At 41.7% G+C, this 21,236-nt stretch overlaps 2 protein-coding genes across 2 annotated transcripts in view; both read right to left on the bottom strand.

The window, feature by feature from the left end:
* srpx (sushi-repeat containing protein X-linked) overlaps positions 1–7,664 on the bottom strand; it is a 13,200-nt gene extending 5,536 nt beyond the window's left edge. The window contains 4 exon segments of the mRNA XM_079665774.1: positions 2,083–2,139; positions 7,403–7,466; positions 7,468–7,496; positions 7,499–7,664. Of these exon segments, the coding sequence (XP_079521900.1) occupies positions 2,083–2,139; positions 7,403–7,466; positions 7,468–7,496; positions 7,499–7,649 (301 nt within the window). The 5' untranslated portion in view covers positions 7,650–7,664.
* Positions 7,665–9,509: 1,845 nt separating this feature from the next.
* On the bottom strand, positions 9,510–21,114 carry LOC307029694 (uncharacterized protein). Its single transcript, XM_079665772.1, has 14 exons — positions 20,285–21,114; positions 19,908–20,033; positions 19,722–19,814; positions 18,833–18,895; positions 18,196–18,354; positions 17,957–18,106; positions 17,702–17,860; positions 16,856–17,011; positions 16,612–16,736; positions 16,231–16,437; positions 15,307–15,811; positions 15,118–15,209; positions 10,845–13,403; positions 9,510–10,439 (listed from the first exon to the last, which is right to left on the bottom strand). Exons 1-14 carry the CDS (start codon positions 20,313–20,315, stop codon positions 9,627–9,629), a joined length of 5,238 nt encoding a protein of 1,745 aa, XP_079521898.1. The 5' UTR covers positions 20,316–21,114; the 3' UTR covers positions 9,510–9,626.
* Between the last annotated feature and the right edge of the window lie 122 nt (positions 21,115–21,236).

Genomic DNA, 21,236 nt, shown 5'->3' with positions numbered 1-21,236 from the left:
CAAGTACAGTATATGTTTTTTATGGCACAGCCTTGGAGTGAGAGAGTATCAGTATTCAATGATAAGCACTTACCTGAGGACTATTAAACATTAGACCTTTCTATATAAGCGTTAAAATGTGAAACCCTCCCATCCTCTGAGTTCAGACTGATACGGAGGATTTCTTGTTACCTTATCTGCTACTCTCCATAGTCCAACAGTGTCTCATGAAGATAGACAATATTCTTACTTGTAAAAAATCCAGATAATGATGGGAAGAGAGCACTTAAGTTTAACAGTGAGTGTGATAGAGTGAGATTACGGTGTGTGTTAAAAGTACTGTTCTTTATTGCTGAAAGATTTTGTTCCATCGATTAGGTCTGTCCAAAAAATGGGGACTGGTAATATTGTTTTATCTGTAGAGTTTATTTGAAGCCACCCTGCAGCAGCCGGTCAGTCTGCAGTAACAAGGCTGCAGTAACAAGCTTGGCGCTGTTCGTAAAGGTAACAAAATTCACCTACCAGCAAAAATATGACTGGTTAAAAAAAGTTTAATGAGCATTTCTGATCTCCTCTTACATTATGACCCATCCAGAACTTTCAGGTCTTCTGGGACGGGACTGCTTTCTGTCCGCGGAGTCAAAACTACACATGGAGAAGCAGCGTTTTTTTTAAAAAGCTCTATATGTGGAACAAATTAGCAGAAAACAGCAGGTCCGCCGCAAATGTCACTACTCTCTATAAACGAATCCAGGGCGAAGACCTTTCTTTTTGCCACTGCTTACTGCTTTTAAGCATTTTAAAATGTCATTTACAGAGTCAGTCTCATTTTTTGTAAAGCGCTTTGAATGGCCTTGTGTTAAAACTGTGCTACACAAATAAACTTGCCTTGCCTTTAGAGATGAATGTTGTTACCTTTGGACAGAGCCAGGCTAGCTGTTTCCCTCAATATTCAGCCATGTTAAACTAAGCTAACACGTATGGTTATGAGATATTCTATGTACAGATAGTGGTATCTATTTTCCCATCAATTTATAATCAAGAAAGTGTTTTTTTCTCCAAAATTAAAAACTAATATTTTAATAAGATAACTGCATTTGAGTTTTACTTTTCTCCTCCTCCTCTCCTTCCCATCTCAAAAATGCGTGTGTATAAATTCCTTGTTTCATGCCAAGTTTGAGGGGCCGCATGGTTCTTATTCCAATACAGTGAAATCCAAATCTGCAGTTTATTTCATGCTGGCTCAGGACAAACATTCTGTAGACCGACACACACAAAGCCCACAGTTGGAGAGAATAGTTTAGGCTAATTTCCAGTTGGAAAAATATTTAGTAGCCTATTCATTACACAGCAAACCTCCCCTTGCTGCCTCTCTCTCTCTCTCTTTGTGTTGGCCAAGTCTCCACAACCAAGGAGTACGAGAAAATAAAATGTGAGCTTTTACACAAGGGTTGCTTCGTTTGGCCTGGACGATAATGTTCCGTGTCTAACTGACCCCGAATATAAACTGGAAGCTGCTTTGCCGTAACAAAACTGGCTGAACTTTCTGGAGTTGATTATACCTCTTAAAAGACACAATCAAATAAAAGTTTTAATACAATTCTAATTTGTTTTGTTATTCTCTAATAGTGCATCATCAAAATACATCCCTTCTGAATCCACTCCTATCTGATTTGGGGAAAACATATATACACTTTTTGCTACAGTGGGATTTACTAGCAGCTAGTAGGGGAATTTAAAAGGTCAGAGGTGTTTCTTGACATTTTTCTCAATCTATTTATTTCTCTTCTGACCTTCTGTTTCTGATCTTTCAAAGCTGTGGAGGGAGGTTTGGGTGCAAAGTGTTTACCAATCTGAAAGATTTTATTTAAATTGTTTTGTAAAGGATCCTCGCAGATATAGTCAGTTTCACTCTGAAATAATAATGATGCTCTCACTGCTGTTTTATTCTGACTGTTGACTAGAGGAACTTGGATAACTCTGTTGGTCTGCATGACAATATAGGAAACCATAGTTACTTTGATAAGCAGTCTCTGAATAGATATGGAGTCACGTTTCAGAATACATGTACTGTATGTATCGACAAACTGAGCATGCATTCACCTTTATATCTACGAGAATGCCAGTTCTCGTCGTCTCCATGGGCGTATTGTCCTGACCCTGGGGAAGAAAGAAAGGAAGAAAAGCAACTAACACGGCAAAAAGAGCTGCATCCAAGATGTTAGGCAATGTTTGAAAGCACTGTCCTGGACTGACCTTGATCACCAAGAACAGGCTTAAACATGTTGCCTAACTTTTAATCTGAACCAGACTCAGTGGGGGATCTGGATCTTTTGGACTGACTACATGCACATGAATAAATCACAAAAGACCAATCCTTTCCAACTGGTTTGGAAAAAAGGAATCTGTTCAAAACAAAGTTTCATTCTGCTCAATCCAGTATGCTGTTTTTGCTTTGTTCTTTATTTGTTTGGTTTTGAAACCTTTCTTCCAAATCAGCGCCATAGATAATACTTACCATTGTAAGAATGCACAGAGCATTCAGACTGAGGGAATATATATTTCAACAATAAAACAGAAGCATCCAAGGAGAACTGAAATATTTCTCAGTGGGGGCTGAGAAGAGGGCACAGCAATATTGGTAAAAGACATACGTGAGAGGAATTGTGATCAAGGGGGGATTATTTTAGGAAAGCAGGAATAAGGGAGGGGGTCAGGAGGCTGTAAAAAAAAAAATGAAAGAGGACACAGGTGAGGAAGGGGTTAATGTAGGGGGAAGGGTGTTCAACCTTGGCCCTGGGATGTTATGAACCCCGGTGTGAATGTGTCCTCTGTTCAGGATCCACAAGGGACGAGTGTTCAAGCCTCCTTCAGCTTCATGTATCAGCCGCATGTTGGCCATTGAACCCGATACTGTGATTGAAGAGTCCTTACATTCAATACAATATCTATACAATCATGGCTTTTCTGTCAGTTTAATTAAAGCTGTCTGGACCAAAATGCCGCAAGTTGTCTAATACACACACACACAAAAGTTCTGAGGTTTTTAGCAGTCTGATCACACCGCATGAATTGTACCGAGCAAACCCACATACTGAGTGAGTCAGATTGAGCTGCCTATTGGGAAAACTTCAGTGTCTGCTTCCTAATGGGGAGAGGGAGGGAGGTGTGTGTGTGTGTGTGTGTGTGTGTGTGTGTGTGTGTGTGTGTGTGTGTGTGTGTGTGTGTGTGTGTGTGTGTGTGTGTGTGTGTGTGTGTGTGTGTGTGTGTGTGTGTGTGTGTGTGTGTGTGTGTGTGTGTGTGTGTGTGTGTGTGTGTGTGTGTGTGTGTGTGTGTGTGTGTGTGTGTGTGTGTCTCCCTTTCAAAGGGAGCATTATTTAAATCCAAATGCAGCAGAAAATTGATCAGTTCTGTAACAACTCACAGCCATTCCAAGCAAACAAAACACAGGAATTTACACCATGAGAGACAGCAGTTCCTTGTTTGTGATTGGCTGGCAAGTGCTACCAAAAATGTGACTTACTTCTTACATTTTTCAGACGGAAGTTATAATGCTTAAGATTTGGACACATTTGATGTATTTAGGGGCTAAGTCATGTATCGTAATAAAAATGTAACTTAACCAGACTATAAAACTTGATAGACTCCTGTCAACAGCTATAATAAACACAAAAAAATTACGATTTATATAGTCAGAGAAACAGCCCCCTGCTATAGAATAGCAACAAACTTGCAGACACCTTTATGCAGTAAGATGATAAGATGCTTTCTCTGGTAGGATATATTATCTATAATGTCCATTAAGAACTGCTAGTCTTTCCTGTTATTTAATTTCAGTTCACTCAAATCCAGTACTTGAATGCATAGAGGGAAGTCCTAATCCTAGAGCAGGAGCATTAGATCTGATATAAAAAAGATCAGGTTTGATGTGAAATACATGATGAATGATATTCCCTTTAAGCAGAGGAGCCTGTAATCAATACCACTCTAACAGGGTAAGAAACGGCCCCAAACTACATTATACATATCTTAAAATAATAACATCGTACATCACTGTGCCACACCAGCCTCCATGGGCACATCCAGGCCAACTATTAACAACAGTTATTTCACTCCTGAACAGGAAACATGTGAACAATAACAAGCAAGGCAGAACTAAAGACGTATCCACTTTTCCTTGATACATCCTTAATGTGTTTGCCAGCATTTTGTAAAAAGAGCTGCAGTTACTTTCTTGCCAACAGGTGACGCAGGTTGGACTGAATATCCGGGCCTGAAACTGCATTTCAGCTTTGCATCTCAATTTAGATTAAATTGACTCGGTTTGGCTTGGTCTTTGTTCGTAAAAGCACTCCAGTTTCAAACAAACCGAAGAAAAGAAAATATGATACGAGACTCGTCTGAAGGCTGAAGTGGGATCGGCAGTGATTTCATATTCCTGCTCATCTACTTCAAATGAGATCTTAGCGAGAAAGATGTCAAAATGTTAATAGTGCAGGAAGCGTTGAAGCTTCTGGGAGTGAATGAACCTTTAAATTACAGAGCGCGATATTCCAATTAGTCTTTCTCTGCAGGCCTGTAATATAAACTGTCATTATATGGATGCTCATCTCCTCTTGAAGAATAGCTAAAGGCAATCGGAGCAGAAGAGAGCAAACAATAAATGTCATTTCTTTATCGCTCAATTCAACACAGCAGTATAACAGGGTTATGTAACTCCTCTTAGTGCACTAATGATTTCTGTCCAATTAAATCTGTGAACCAACATTTCTGCTGCTGGTTCTTTAATCACATCATCAATTTCTGGCCCTGAGGTTCAAACTGATGCTGGTTTTAACTCCAATAACACTTTGCAATGAGGGACCGAAGTTGCTAGTTATAGTGATGAACCCATAGCTCACTGGATCTTACTGTATTATTATTGCATCTAGGTTGTTAGCAGGGTTAATTTGAAATTATGAATCTATAAAAGTGTTCAGTTTTCAGATTAGAAACTCATTATGGTGGTGATTTGTGAATGTGGCATTTATCTGTCTGGACTGAAAGCTGCACTTTTAAATCGATTGATTAAATGACTATGTTTTATGTGAAAGGGATCGCTCAGGAAGATGAATCGACTGTAAATGATGGTGTTGTCTTTTAACTCAAAGCCCACACACTCTCGCACCAGCGTCATTTCCAAAATAAGGCAGCTCTTTTCAGCTAAAAGGTCTGTGGTGAAACGGTGTAGCATTTAGCAGCTACAAATGTTCGCTCTGGAGTTGGGGGATACTGAACACAGAGCTCAGAGGAGGATGAATATTGGACTTAAATTCATCACACCCCAGATACATATGTTGCTGTATGTGTGATTGATGTTAAAAAGGCACTGTTTGATAACTGTTCGCCATATAAACTTCATATACTGTGACAATGTGTTCATGTTGTGTTCTCATCTTCTTACAGTTTAAAGTAAAACAAGCTTTTACTTTACTGTTGTACTGAGTGCACTGCAGTCCTCTATATAACAATAATAAGTGTTTTTGAATGCACTTCAGAGCGGTAAATACCCACTTTGCTTTTCATTGATTTACAGTTAATTTCTGATTTGTTTTATTTGTTTTTTCTTTGTGACTATTAAGGATTTACGTTGTTGTGAAGTGTTTCTCATCTCCTGGCAGAGACACAACTGAACACTCACAGTGACTGTTCTCCAGAGTGATGGTGCCTGCAGGCATTTCCTCAAGGGGCTCCCTGTGTGTGGAGGATTTATCTGCCCCTAACTCACATCAGCACAAGAATCCTCATGGAAAATGTGATCAGGCTTTCAAGTATACTCGCTGTAGAGGAAGATTAAGTGTAAGAAGCAAAGTAGAACTCAGGCAAAATATTTCCATTGTTAAAAGAGAACCCAAAAGTAGTTATTCTTGTGCACTGCCACCCAATTTTCAAGGCATGCTGAACAAGTCATTTGGGTAATTGACCACTAGAACAAACAAACAAACACACCACTGTAAAATAAACTCCTCATAAACACACTTACCCTAACACAAGTACATACCAGATCAGAGTCCTTACTGACAGCTACAGGCAGTTTTTAGTGTGTCAGTGTAAATCTGCTCTGCAGCATGTGTTCATGTTTCAGCCTGCATGATGATCATACAGCAGTGAGACACTCTCAAACCATCTACAGGCACATCACCACTGTGACCACACACACACACACACACACACACACACACACACACACACACACACACACACACACACACACACACACACACACACACACACACACACACACACACACACACACACACACACACACACACACACACACACACACACACACACACACACACACACACACACACACACACACACACACACACACACACACACACACACACACACACACAAGCTTTGAGGTCAGTTCAGCTCCTCACTGCGGGCTACTGGCCAGCTCTTGTTGGGCTCTGTTTATCTGGTGAATGTTTTCTTACATTGGATGCTATTCTTCACTGTAGGGCTGCAACAGTTATTTTTCAACTAGTACTTTATTAATGATTCTATAAAAGAGGAGAACATTTAGAAAATGCCTATCCCAATTAATCTTAGGTAACATAATAATATGTCTTGTCTTTTTCTATCCAACCAACAGTCCGATTATAATTATTGATGCAAGGTGCAGCTAGTTTCAATGACTCTGTATACTGCAGGGTACCATGTTAATTTACACCAGGTGTAACTAAAGTCTAATTTAAGTGTTGATTATATTTTACATCATTTATACAGATCTGTAAAGTAACTGCATGTATTAAATGAATGTGGTGGAGTACAAGTACACCATTGACCCTTGAATTGTAGTAAAGCAGAATTACAAAGTGGCATAACATGGAACTACTCAAGTAAAGTACAAACATCTCAAAATTGTACTTAAGTAGCCTACTGTACTTGAGTATATGTACTTAGTTACTTCCCACCTCTTTCAGTAACATACTTTGAACATTTTAAAGATGTGGTTCTCTTTGATATAAGATTAAACCAAAGAGGCGATGAATAGGTAGCTCTTGTGAAAGTATAAGTAAAGGGCAAGATTGACATAGCACTTACACTACAGTTGCAGGGCTTTCATTAGCAGCCTGCCACAGGCACAGACTGAGCTCTGTGCAAAGAAACGTCCCCCAGATGCACACTGCACTCCCCCCAACCCCCCCCCCCCCCCCCCCGCTGTCCTCCCCCTCCACGTAAACACAAACGCAGTTCACCAAAAACCAGCTGTAGGATAAGAAGCCTCACATGCATGCAAACACGTGTCATAAAAACAATACCAACACAACCAGTTTAATGTAAAATAAGTGAGATATAATACAAAAACGGTTTGACACCCCAGCAGTGTTAATACTGTCCAGGGGGTGAATGAGGGCCTTTGTCGGTTCCTTACCTTCATACCCGGAGCAGAGGCAGAGCTGCACGAACAGGAGCACCAGCGGCCACATGTCCATGTCGAGGAGCGGGAGTCTTCAGCATGTGAGGAGGGAGAGCAGGAAGACTTCCAGCGCATTCCTGCCTCCCAAAGGCCCGCCTCTCGCTCCAGAAACAAGGGAGGATTCACCAAACAGCCAGGCCAGGATAACGGCATGAGGCGGGCCAGAGAGGCTGCGCCAGCCCCTGTGGGTAAACTGTGACATCCACCCGAGTATCACCGCAAGAGAAAATCATGCAAATCAACCCCAGTTTTCATTTGTAAACCCTCTACTCAGCAGTAGACACCATTTAGGCCACAGCTACTAGTTACATAAGGAGCCTACAATTTGAGGTGCTTAGTAGTTGGGCTACTTCTCGGTTGTGGAAGAAGAAAGCTACTCAGACCCCTCATTTAAGTAAAAATAGAAACACCATGTTCACTTAATTTAAAATGTTTAAACAGTAAGGAAGTTTAATCAGGAAAATGCACTAAAAGTAGCCTGTGAAATCAGGGTTTATCAGTATGGAGTATATATAATTACGTGTTGTATTATTTAATTATATATTATTTTGTTTTTCTTCATAACAAATGTATAAGAACATTTCATTTTACAGTTTGGCAATGTGGAGCCAACTTAGATACTCCAACAAGTGTAGCCCAGTATTGTTACAACAGTACAATAATTGATTAGTAATGTTTATTATGCTAAATAACAGAATGGAAATACTTAAGTGCATGTATGTCACAAGTATGTAGTGTACTTTTGCTTTAGTTACACTGCTTCGATACACTCAAGTTTATTTACAGTACTTTACTGCAGCATCTGCACAAACTGTTTATAAGATACTTTGCAATGTTGTAGATTAAACTAGGGGTGACCAGACTGAGGGGCCGAGGCCTCATACCGATGTCTCAAGATGAATACATTTAAGAGTCATGAAGTAATTAGCTGTATAGAAGAAAATCATAAAATTAATATTAGCCTACAAAAAGGGCTATTTTCTAAGGGGTCATGTAGTTTAACTGTTTCTTATCAAGAGGAAATTAAATCAACGTTTGACCAGGATGTGATTTTGGTATAAAATAATTGTTTCTGTTATTCATATTTTGAGCAAACGTACATGAACAACATGAAAACACACAGTATGGTCCAGTAAACAGTGTTTTGGATCTCAAAGTTGGATCCCTGCATGTTGTTTCCGTCATACGCTATTCAAATGAAATGTTTTGAAGTTACATTAATGAAATCAATCCTGTCTTGACATTTGCATAGCAGTCTACCTGATTATTATTCTGTTAATAACAAAGACACTGCAGGGGTCGATGAAAGCTGATGTTAGGTTGTTGACCCTGAGCAGAGTGCGAGGGGGCGAGTCCACACATGAAGAGCTCTTTGACTGAAGGGAACAGGAAGGGAAGGCGTGTTGTGTGTGGTGATAAAGTGACTGAGAGGATCTCCTGAGCTGTAATTATAGAGAGGAGGCTCAGCCCACAATTAGACATTAATCAGGGGTCAGGTGAAGAAACAGTGACTCCATCTTTGCTCACCTGGATCTGGAGGATTGGACACTTTGATGTGGTGTTACGGTCGATGATCTCGCATTACGATTGTCTCTGGCTTTTGTTTTCTTTGACTATTGTTTACACAACCACACTTGCACTTATCTGGTGTTTTCTTGGAGTATATTTTTGAATTCTTTTAAGGTTTCGGCATTTAAAAACTTTGATTTCTAGCCAAGGACAATGTGCTTTGTCATTATAAATGTAGCCTTTAGTGTAGTTTGGTATTGATCACAAATATTGTTAAAAACGGTCCATTGTGAGGCCATTACTGAAGAGCAATTCAACTTTCTACTACAAAACATAAGGGTTCACTCTCACTGTTACTGTGGGTTCCTTTATATCATGTACGTGGGCATTGTAGTTTAGTTTTAGTAACATGCAAGAGATGCAACACATGCTGCCGTCGATACTCACTCCTAAACTGTGGTAAAAATGAAAAAGGCAATCTATTTTTGCCACATTTGAAAGATAAATGAATATCGCAGACAGTAAGTGATTAAGTATAAGACACAGACTGATGCATTGCTGGGTTTTTTCTTTAATGGGAGACGATAGAAAGAATACAAAAAGCATTGACAGCGCTGGACTCACGTGAGCAGCTCGATGCAGAGGCAGAACCTCAGCATCGAGCTGCTGCTCACTTCCTCTCCCCTGCAGCGCTCATCTTCCTCTTCCTCGGTGCTGCTTTGGGAGTTTCTATCTGTTGTTTATCTTTCCTGTCAGGAGGCAACTTCAGTTTGCTCTTTGTTGTTGATGCTTTGACTTGTTCCTCCTCTTCCTCCTCATCTCCTTCTTCCTCTTCCTCTTCCTCTCCTTCTTCCTCTTCCTCCTCGCTAGCTGGAATTTCACTACGTTTGACATTAGAAGCCTTTCCTTTTCCCTCACTCTCCTCCTCTTCATTTCCATCAGAGTCAATGTCTTTGTCATCCTCTTCCTCCTCCTCTTCCTCATCCTCTGTAACCTCCTCCTTACTCTCTTCCTCCTCCTCCTCCTCTTCTTCCTCCTCCTCCTCCTTACTCTCTTCCTCCTCCTCTTCCTCCTCCCCCTTACTCTCTTCCTCATCCTTCCTCTCTTCTTCCTCCTCCTCTTCTTCCTCATCCTCTTCCTCCTCCCCCTTACTCTCTTCTTCCTCCTCCTCATCTTCTTCCTCCTCCTCCTTACTCTCTTCTTCCTCCTCATCCTCTTCCTCCTCCTCCTTACTCTCTTCTTCCTCCTCATCCTCTTCCTCCTCCCCCTTACTCTCTTCCTCATCCTCCTCCTCCTTACTCTCTTCTTCCTCCTCATCCTCTTCCTCCTCCTCCTTACTCTCTTCTTCCTCCTCATCTTCTTCCTCCTCCTCCTCCTTACTCTCTTCTTCCTCATCCTCTTCCTCCTCCCCCTTACTCTCTTCCTCATCCTCTTCCTCCTCCCCCTTTCTCTCTTCTTCCTCCTCCTCTTCCTCCTCTTCTTCCTCATCCTCCTCCCCCTTGCTCTCTTCCTCCTCATCCTCTTCCTCCTCCTCCTTACTCTCTTCTTCCTCATCCTCTTCCTCCTCCCCCTTACTCTCTTCCTCATCCTCTTCCTCCTCCCCCTTTCTCTCTTCTTCCTCCTCCTCTTCCTCCTCTTCTTCCTCATCCTCCTCCCCCTTGCTCTCTTCCTCCTCCTCTTCCTCCTCATCCTCTTCCTCCTCCCCCTTACTCTCTTCCCCATCCTCTTCCTCCTCCCCCTTTTTCTCTTCTTCCTCCTCCTCTTCCTCCTCTTCTTCCTCCTCCCCCTTGCTCTCTTTCTCCTCCTCTTCCTCCTCATCCTCTTCCTCCTCCCCCTTACTATCTTCTTCCTCCTCCTCTTCCTCCTCCCCCTTACTCTCTTCTTCCTCATCCTCTTCCTCCTTTCTCTCTTCTTCCTCATCCTTTTCCTCCTCCCCCTTACTCTCTTCTTCCTCCTCCTCTTCCTCCTCCTCCTCTTCCCCCTTACTCTCTTCCTCCTCCTCTTCCTCCTCATCCTCTTCCCCCTTACTCTCTTCCTCCCCCTTACTCTCTTCTTCCTCCTCCTCCTTACTCTCTTCCTCCTCATCCTCTTCCTCCTCATCCTCTTCCTCCTCCCCCTTACTCTCTTCCTCCCCCTTACTCTCTTCTTCCTCCTCATCTTCCTCTTCCTCCTGAACACTGGCATCATCCTGCTTCTCACTTTCGCTCGAATCTTTTTGATCTTCAGTTTCTTCTTCCTCCTCCTCCTTACTCTCTTCCTCCTCCTCCTTACTCTCTTCCTCCTCCTCTTCCTCCTCCTCCTCCTCCTTACTCTCTTCCTCCTCATCCTGAACACTGGCATCATCCTGCTTCTCACTTTCGCTCGAATCTTTTTGATCTTCAGTTTCTTCCTCTTCCTCCTCCTCCTCCTCCTCCTCCTCCTCCTCCTTCTCCTCCTCCTCCTCCTCCTCCTCCTCCTCAACCTTGTTTTCTTCTTCTTCCGAGACAGATGCTGAAGTGTCCTCCTCCCTGCTCTCGCTGCTTCCTGACTCTTCACGACGTTCTTCTTCATCCTCACTCACCTCACTTTCTTCCTCCTCACTTCCCTCCTCCTCTGAGGCCACACTTTCCTCAAACTCACTCCCTTCTCCACCTGCTTCCTCACTTCCTTCTTCTTCCTCTTCCTCCTCCTCTTCTTTGACCTCACTTTTCTCACTTCCTTCCTCCTCTTCCTCGATGCTGGTGGCTGTTTCCTCCTCACCATCTTCCTCTGCAGTTTCATTCTCTTGTTTTTCCTCATCCTCCACAGAAACAATCTCACTTGTTTTACTTCTCCCCTCCTCCTCCTCCTCCTCCGCTTTGTTGTTCCCCACCTCACTTCCACTCTCCTTATCTTTCCCTTTTCCCTCACCTGCACCGTCTTCTCTCACGTGATCCTTGTAGGTTTCCTCGTCTTCTTCATGTTCTTGCTGGAAAGTTTCCTCTTCTGCGCCCCTTCTGTTCTTCCCCTCAGTTTGTGAACATTCCACGTCATTTCTCTCCACCTCCTGAAACGTGTCGTTACTGTCTTCATCCTGAACTTCATCCTTATTAACCTCAACATCTTTCTTTGAGCTTTCTGCTTGTGCATTTGAAGAAGAATCTGACAATGTTGTGGAAAAGGAAGGTTGCATAACGGCGCTCTGCTTTGTGAATTGCTTGACTCGGCTGGGTGTTTTGGGGGGTGTAGAGTCAGACTGGAAGCCCTGTTCTCTTGTCCCCGCCTCACTAAGGACCCCCATAGCTGCACCTGCTATTCCAACAGCAGGGAGAAGAGAGGCTGCGGTACTGATGACTTCCCCCCACTTGGGCTTTTCTTCAGTGAGGCTCTGAGTGTCCTCTCTGTGTGACCCAGCAGCAAGCAGGTCTCTATCAGCAGGTCCAGGGCCCTGCAGGGACTTGGCTCCACAGACAGAGACGACCTCTGTTCTCCGAGTGCTTTGTGAGGAAATAGGGCTACATAGCACTTCAGCAGATGCATCCTGCTGTGATAACAGCGGGCTGGATGCTTCAGTCTGCTTACTTCTGGGCTTTGCCTTCTTATTACCTTCAGAGTCAGCTTTAACTCTGTCTTCTTCTGCTCTTGGTTTTGCCTTTATTTGAGTTTCTTTTGCCATCTTTTTGTCTTTTACTTTAGCACTGTCACCTTCGGGTGTCTTCTGCTTACCTGCAGTTGTACTATTCATCTTTTGAGCTTTGTTTAACTCATCTTTCACAACTTTTCCTTTGCCTTTAACGGGCGTAATTCCTGCACTTTTATCTTGTATTTTCCCTGGTAGTGATTTTACACCAGGTCCTTTGTTTTGACCTTTTCCAAGGGCGGACTTAACCTTGAGCGAATCTCTTGATGGAGTTGTTTTTAATCGTCGTGTCTCCTGTTGCGTCTCTTCTCCAAAAGGTCTTACCTCAGTGGTTTCTCTCTGAATTTCTTCATGTTTTTCTACGGATGACAAACTTTCACTTTGGATAGATATGCTCGCGATGTCCTTTCCCTCTGTTACATTAAACACTTCTTCTTTCATATCCTCTTTGTTTATTATACTTTCTTTCCCATTTCTATGTTTTCTTTCATCTGCCGTCCCTTCAGTCGTTCTCTGCGGGGCTTCAGTGAGTGTGTTTCGGACAGATTTTGGAGTTTTTGGACTCGGTGATGATAGTTTTTTTGATTTAAAATGGGAAGATTGATTTTGAGCTTCATGACTTTTTATTTTAATGGTCTGCTTTGTAATGTTCTCTTTGCCTTTAGATGAGAATTTTTTGGGTGTGTTTTTTAGACTCCTTGGTGGAGTCACTTCTTTCTTTAAAGAGCCCTTCAGGCGCTCTGTGGCTGAAGCCTTAGGAGAATCTTGTTCTGCCTCCCCATTGAACTGTTCGGCAAACAACTCTGCCTCTTCCGTAGTTCCTATAGGAGGCCTGCCTTTCTTCTTGTCCTATAATAAATCATAGAGAGAGGGATTCAGTCAGATGTGAATACAAATAAAGCTGACAGAAAAGGTCATATATAAAAATGGAACGTGCAGCAGCAGACCTGCAATCAAGGTTTCTGCATGCGTAGTTTTGGCATTTTATGTTTCGTGTCTTTTACTGCCAAAAGCATGTCCGCTCTAGTTTGAGGAAGCAATTTCTTGTTCAAAGACAGACTTCAGTACCTCAAGCTAAAAAGACTATAAGCATTTGTTTGGAGACTATATGTTACAGTATTTGTGGATGCCATTTGTTAAAATCTTCTGAAATAATTACCAATATAAATCAGCATTTTTGTTAAAGCACAAGGAAAATGATGGGTTTTCTTTGCAGAATAGTCATAAAGGGGAACACATTATGTCAATGACTCATTATTACATCTGTCACTTGGTGTAAATACATATGTGGTAGGAGGTAAAGGAAACCATGGTGATGGTTGAGAGAAGATGAGAGGAATCCTTATTTTTCCAAAGGAACTATAAAAAGAGACAGTGGTTTTTCTGGGGTCAGTCGGGTGTGATGTACAAATGTTCATGTATTCAACTTCATAGCAGACTTTAAAATGCATGTTCAATAACTTGTGGCGTATACTTTACTTTAGAGATAGTCATATTATACTCGCTTCACTTCAGATTTTTGACACACAATTAATATTTGGATTCTAGAAGTTTACTTTTAAAACATGTGAACAGTTTGTAAATGTTGCATATTTCATTGCACACAATTGCTTATTCAGTTAGCTTCTAAGTCCTTAACCTAGTCCTTAAAGTCTCATTTAGAAAAGCCAGAAGACATTTTTTTAAATGAATTTTTTGCCAATTAACTTGTTTCAACTTGTATCTCAATCTATATTAAATAAAACCCATTTAGTAAGCTTTGCTGATAAAACCTGTGTCAGATTTTGAATGCATGAGTTACACTTATAATGTATATAAGTATTTTAATTGGTAGTTTGTCTTAAATAAAAGGCCATGTATTCTCCTTCCACCACTGCACATGAATGCACTTGCAGACACACTTATCATTACAGCTGGACAGAATTGGGATAGTGATCGCTGCGTGTTGTTCTAAATTACACAACAACGCTGGAGACTCTTTCACAGCTTGCTTCATCTCTGGCTGTGGAATAACTGATATGATGTGGCAAGATTCCTGCCAAAGTTTTCAATGCATCATGTACATGTGTGTGCATGTGTGTGAGAGTTTGTATGTGTGTGTATTTGTTGCTCTGAACAACACACAATTGTGTATTGGCAGAAGCAATCCTAATCTCTGAATCTGCTTTGAGGAGATCTATTACACATTATTGACACACACACACACACACACACACACACACACACACACACACACACACACACACACACACACACACACACACACACACACACACACACACACACACACACACACACACACACACACACACACACACACACACACACACACACACACACACACACACACACACACACACACACAGTTGAGCTATGCACATTTCCTGGAAAAGTCAGTGAGTGTTCAACATCGCTGCTTCCTGCCCTGGAGTGCACATAATCTAGACCACAACCAAGAAGCTTGAAGAGGAGAAAAACGTTCCACTGACTCTCCGTTTATGACTCTGTGGACATTATAATTTTATTTCTTGACTCTTAATCAAAGTCAACAGAGTTTTCTTACCATATTTGGCCAAATGTCAGAGTGAGATCCTTCCTCAGACAGATCCTCCTCCACATCTTCTATGGTCATTTGCCTCTGCATAGTTTCTCCCTCTGAAAACAAACAGACAGTGACTTGGTTAATAAACAGCTGCATACTAGAGTATCTATACCTAAACAGACATGTGATAAAACTATAGCTTATTATTACCTGTTGATTGCGAGGCAGGTTGCTCTTCTTCCTCACTGAGAAGTTGATTGGAAACATCACTGGAGGGTCTGTTGGGGCTGCAGGGCTCTTTAGGTGCTAAAGGAGATTCTTCAATTAAGGCTTTTTCAGTGGTTGCCTCTTTATACAGACTTTGTTCTGGCGTACTTTTAGGAGATATTGATGTGTCATGATTATTTAAATACTCTGGTGATAGTATGGGAGAAGGCCACTCGGATGTAGACCTATAGAAAGCAGAGGATTTGTTCTGAGAGGTGTTTGATGACTGAGAATGTGGGCTCGATGGTTGAGATGAGATCACTGGAGATCTGGGGGAGAGTGGGGGGCTTAGTGTCACTTCTGATTGTGGTTTAGGGGATGATGTAGGGGTAGTAAAGTCCTTTGAGAGTGTTTTGAGGGTTGGAATATTTCTGGATGTTTGCCAGGAGGTGTTGAGGAAACCAGAATTTAGACGTGGGAGGTTGTGAAACATCTCCTCAGAGATTCCCTGAAAAAGGAGAGGAAAAAACAACCAAAAACATCAGTGAGTTAAAAATTTGAACCACATCTATGGAGCTCCCCCAACCAGTTAGGAAGTGGCACTGCGGCAGAGCTACAGCTTAGTGTAACACTCCCCCCTACTGGAGTTAGATTGTCATTACAATCATCTAAAACTAAGATAACAAAATGTTCTACTCTAAAAATATTTTTGCATCATAATACCCATTTCATTATTGAATAGGTTATAGTAGTAAAGTAAATTGTAATGGAAAAACAGTTGTATTGCTTAGAATGATTTATTATAATATCACATATCTAGGTAAGAAGTTTGCTACAGGTGTGATGGTGCTGAATCGTTTAGGTGTCTAAAAAAGTGTGAGAACTTGATCTCGCCTGGAAAATAAATACCATGGGGCAGGTTCTCACTTTTTGTCTGTGGCGGGCTCGAGCAGCGATCGCTGAGAGTGGGACGATTAAATTAGGATCAATCAAAGTGTCCAGCAGCAGGAGTTCTCGATAATTTGGCTCCAAAAAGGTATCTGTGATTGTCACATCCTCCTTTGGCAACACTTTTTGACTCTCTGGTGGTCTGGGGGCTGCAGTTACCAGCATGTGGTTTCCACCGCAGGACACCTAAACCAGAGAAAACACAGGAAAGTTTATCAAGTGTGTTGTGTATGTCCTCTCAATATTCAGAAGCATGGGGTAAAGATTGGTAAACTGCACATATACAGGGGTTTTTAAGCCAAAAGTGTTTCGGGTATGGATGACATAACCATCCTGAGATGTTGCTCAATATTCACTTACTATTAGAACATTGTACTTTAGGAAACGTGTGCAGAGGGCCGGGCTGAAGTGGTTGATAAAGTTCTCCTGCCCTAAACCCAGTTTCCCATGACGACAGTTACCAAACGTGTAGAGAAGCCCGCTGCCTTTGGAGGAGGAGGACAATTGCATTAGATAAAGTTTCATTCAATTGCTGGACATTTCAATGATGAAAGGTTGCCAGGCTGTATCATAATGAGCAGAATGAGCTTTAGAGATTGCTTACTTGTGATCACAGCGGTGTGGTTTTCTCCACAGGCGACATGTTTGATACTACTGTTAGAAAAGTGCTCCAGTGGTTTTGGCAAATCGACTTCAAACAGAAATGTCCCGTGGCCCAGTTGACCGTACTGACCTCGGCCAAACGTGTACACGTTCTCCTCTGGCAAAGCAACACAGGCACAATGAAACAAACCAATTATATAAACCGCAGGAGTGGAAAGCATGTACATTTACTGAGCATGATCATTTACATTTCAAAGAGAAAAACAAATTTGTTTACCTCGCTACATGTTTGATTGCTTGGGGTATTTAGTTCAAGCTAGTTTTAATAGAAGTCAACTACAATCTAGAATAAGGTGACTTTTTTCTTGAAACTAAAGCAGGTCATATTTATCTTGTCGTCCTCCATGATTTTTACAATCTTTTCTTAAATATTCAAGTTGGAAACAGGTCTAATTAGACTACACTAGAGATTTGTTCAAATGTAAAGATTTGTTCATTTAATAAAAAAAAAAAAATCAGTTTCACCTTGAGTCGCTAACGTCAAAGTGTTGCTTACATGTTAATACATACCATATATATATATAAATTAATGAAATGGTCTGTCTGCATAAGGAGTACTTGTTGTTGTTTAGTTACAATTAACTGATAATGTACTTTTACTTGAGTAAAACTTAACTAAGTGCAGGACTTTCACCTAAGTAAAGGATCTTAAAACGTCTTCCACCACCGATTAACCTAGGACGGCTAGGACGGGAAATGTTTGAATTTGTAATATATCTATAACACAACAGTCAAGTGTGTCCTCGAGAAAGGTGTCAGTATAAATGTCTCTTATCTGTTCTTCTACCTGTGAGTGCCACGGTGTGCTCGCCTCCACAAGAAACCTGCGTGACATGACCCACAATCCCTTGCACCCGCTGAGGGACTCTGTGATTGGCCAGCTGCTCCCCCTGGAGACCAAGCCTTCCATTCGCGCTCTCGCCAAACGTGAAGAGATCTCCGTCCGCTAGAAGAACAAAACCAACACAATATTGTTGTTTAAATAGACACTCAAACTGGGTGGGCGGTGTCTTTTGGTGTGTTTGGTTGGACTGTGCTGTACCTGTGACAAATGCTGAGTGGTGGCACCCACAGGAGACCCAGATCACCGCCTCACCAACACCCACCTCTCTGGGTTCTGCTGAAAAACCCTCATCCCCCAAACCAATCTGACCCTGAGAGTTGTCTCCCCACATGAACAGCCTCCCATCCTCTAGAAACACAAACACAGGGAGGCACACTATTATGAGTACATTTTACTACGGAAACAATTCTTACATTATTATTAGTCACTGTTTGAACCTGTTAAGGCAGCTGAGGTATTGCATCCAGAAGAAAGTTTTTTGATTGGTGCATAGCCGCAGAAGGGTTGCAGCAGGAGGAAGGATGAAGTGTTGTCGTGGTGACCCAAACCGAGCTGCCCCTCTTGGTTTCTGCCAGCACTGTAAACACTGCCCTGCCCTAAAAAGTTAAATTACAAAACTGAGAACATGTTCAAAGGAACACGTTGGATGTTTTGAAGAGGTGTGTGTGTGTGTGTGTGTGTGTGTGTGTGTGTGTGTGTGTGTGTGTGTGTGTGTGTGTGTGTGCGCGCGTGCGTGCGTGCGTGCGTGCATGCGTGCGTGCGTGCGTGCGTGCGTGCGTGCGTGCGTGCGTGTGTGTGTGTGTGTGTGTGAGGAATCTATTCCTAGCTAAAGTATTACAAGCCCTGAGTATGCAGAAACACACTGTAGTAATAGACAAAGACAAAACATAAAGAGAAGGCCCACCTACAACATGAATTTAAGTTTAATATATATATAGACCGTTTTTTAAATTTAAGTTGCCGTAGTTTTTGACAGGCAACTTATACGCTGTGGAACTTCATTCAACCCCACCTCAAAAGACCCAAACTCACACTTCAAGGAAACATTCTGATATTGTTTAAGTATCATCTTACATGTGGAGACGATTGTGTGATCCCTCCCACAAGCCACAAGCTTCACCTTCTCAGACTTTAAGGCTGAAAAGGAAAAAAGCACAATTGTACTGAAATACCACAAAGAATGCTCCTCAGTCTATGTTTAAATGAGGGCTAAGACAACAAGTTGCTTGATAGTTTAGTCGATTTAAATCCATTAATAGCAAGTAAGTTTGATTATATATTCCTTTGCACAAGTAATTATTTGGTTTCAGTTTCTAAAATTGTGAGGGATTTATGTTCTTCCTTATCTAATGTGATCAAAAAACGGGACATCTTTGGGTTTTGGTATGTTGGTCAAAATAATAAGGTGGAAGAAGAACTCAGATCTTTTATTTAAGCAAAAGTAGCAATAACACATTGTAGAAATACTCTTGAGCAGCGAAAGTCTTGCATTAAAAATGTACAATTATTTTTAACATACAAATATACTTTAAGCACCAACGTTAATGACTTCATTAATGTATTAACTTTAATGTTGAAGCTGGTAAAGGTAGAGCTTGTTGAAATGACTGTATACTGCCAAGTACCTCAGAATTATATGGTACAATGTTTGTGTCAATGTTTTCATAACTTTGGAAAAAAATATTGATTTTAAAGTTGGGCTTTTTCACTGTTTCCCTGACATTTGATCAAATCAAATCAAGTTTTATTTATAAAGCATATTTAAAAGCGATTTTTGGTCGAGCCAAAGTGCTGTACAGTACATGTAATAAAAACACATTATTACAATCACAATAAAAGACAATAAATTACAACAGATGTAAAAAACACAGGGAAAAGTCAAGCGATAAAAGGATTGGCAATTGGCATAATGTCCATTTAAAAGCATAATCAAAATTCACAGTTTAATTTTAAAGTAACTCACCTTTCACAAAGGCAGGTTTGCTGGCAGCAGGTTTAGATCCAATCCCCAGTTGGCCCCAAGTATTACCACCAAACATGAGCAGCCTGCCATTTTCTGCAGGAATAAGAGTTGTTCAATCAGGCTATACAGAAAACCCACTACACATAGTAAATATTAATAAATAAAACGTGCAAAGGTTGTATGCACCTGTGGTGACAGCAGTGTGCTCCCAGCCACAGGAGATGTGCACAGGCAGGTCATTCTTCAACCAGAATGTACTAGGCACGTTGTCAGCAAAAGTGCTCTTTCCAAATGTAAAGATGGCTCCTGTTTCTGAAGACAAATGTAAGATTCATTTTTAAAGTGCCTTTGATTGGAAAATTAGACATTAACTTACTCTTCTTTACCTTAACCCCGGCTAAGTCCTAACCTGCTGTCAAATCTCAAGCTATTTAAGTAGCAGCCTGACAGAAATAGCAGAGGTCAACCGTGTGGCATCGGGAGCAGAGAGCCAGGTAAGCACGCCTCATAAAGAAGAGTAATATAAATGCCAGGTATTCATGTGTAGAAGTTAGGTATCTCACCGGGTATGTCCACATCGTCCTGTCCGGTCATCTCAATGCATCCCTCTCATCTCCTCACCGTGCGACTCGGTGCCAACTGACAGGTGGATCAGGATACGTCATAGAGGGGCGGGACCCAGGAGCAACCTGCCCGAAGTTAGTCACAGGAAACCGATATAAGTTTTAAAAAATGATTGAAACTGCTTTTGTTTTAGCACTATCGATATAACTGCATATTCCTTGATGGTATCTCATGATCCATCTCTCGTTGGGGTGATTTGTTGTTGCGTTCCTGTTGTGTGTCGGTTTGTATGTCCGTCTGTATGTCCGTCTGTCTTGTCTGTATGTCTGTCTGTTTGCAGGATAACAGTCTGCTACTCTGTTCCAGAAACATTTTTAATCTTGTGAAATTTAAGTAGCGGTGCTCTGTGGTTAACGTTTTTCCAAAGATGTATGTTTACGGAAGCAGGGTGGATATGTGCCGGCTGTGATTGGTTGTTCCTCGTCACATGACAAGTGTTGCTGGCTGCTGCGTCCCAAAAGTTTAAATACTTTCAAAAGAAGGACACAGCCGCATGATGTGTACGGCCTTCTTATTATACATCCATGGTACGGCCACATTGAGGCATTGCGCACTGCATTGAGGGGTACTTGTTACGTTGTACTGTCTTACGAACTGCTTTTATTGATTTTCCTCAGAAAAACGTAGTAGCAGAGCGTCTTTCCGTTGCGCTGCGACAGCACACTTGTTTCAACCTGTTTAGGGGGTTGTCTTGATATCATATATTTCTATAAAGAGCAAAGCATAACGTTTTAATACAACACTTTGCCTTAGAAATCAAGACTCGGGAGTATGCGCGTATTGTTGGAGGCGCTCCCAGCTGCATGCTCCTCTTTGGTGGGCGGGGACTCCTCTGCAGGACACTGGATGATAAACTAACGCCCACTCTGCAGGGCGGAGTCATGCACGCTC

Source organism: Notothenia rossii (genome assembly GCF_949606895.1).
Source record: "Notothenia rossii genome assembly, chromosome: 2".
Classification (NCBI taxonomy): Eukaryota; Metazoa; Chordata; class Actinopteri; order Perciformes; family Nototheniidae; genus Notothenia; species Notothenia rossii.
Note: the sequence above shows the minus strand (reverse complement) of the source record. Positions and strands in the feature narration are given on the sequence as shown.

Excerpts from the sequence above, each read along its gene's own strand:
- LOC307029694 (XM_079665772.1), bottom strand. The coding sequence starts at position 20,315 with ATGACCGGACAGGACGATGTGGACATACCCG. Across the intron at positions 15,210-15,306 it reads ACCTGCCTCGCAATCAACAG|AGGGAGAAACTATGCAGAGG; the intron begins GTAATAATAAGC and ends GTTTGTTTTCAG. Across the intron at positions 13,404-15,117 it reads CTGACATTTGGCCAAATATG|GACAAGAAGAAAGGCAGGCC; the intron begins GTAAGAAAACTC and ends GATTTATTATAG.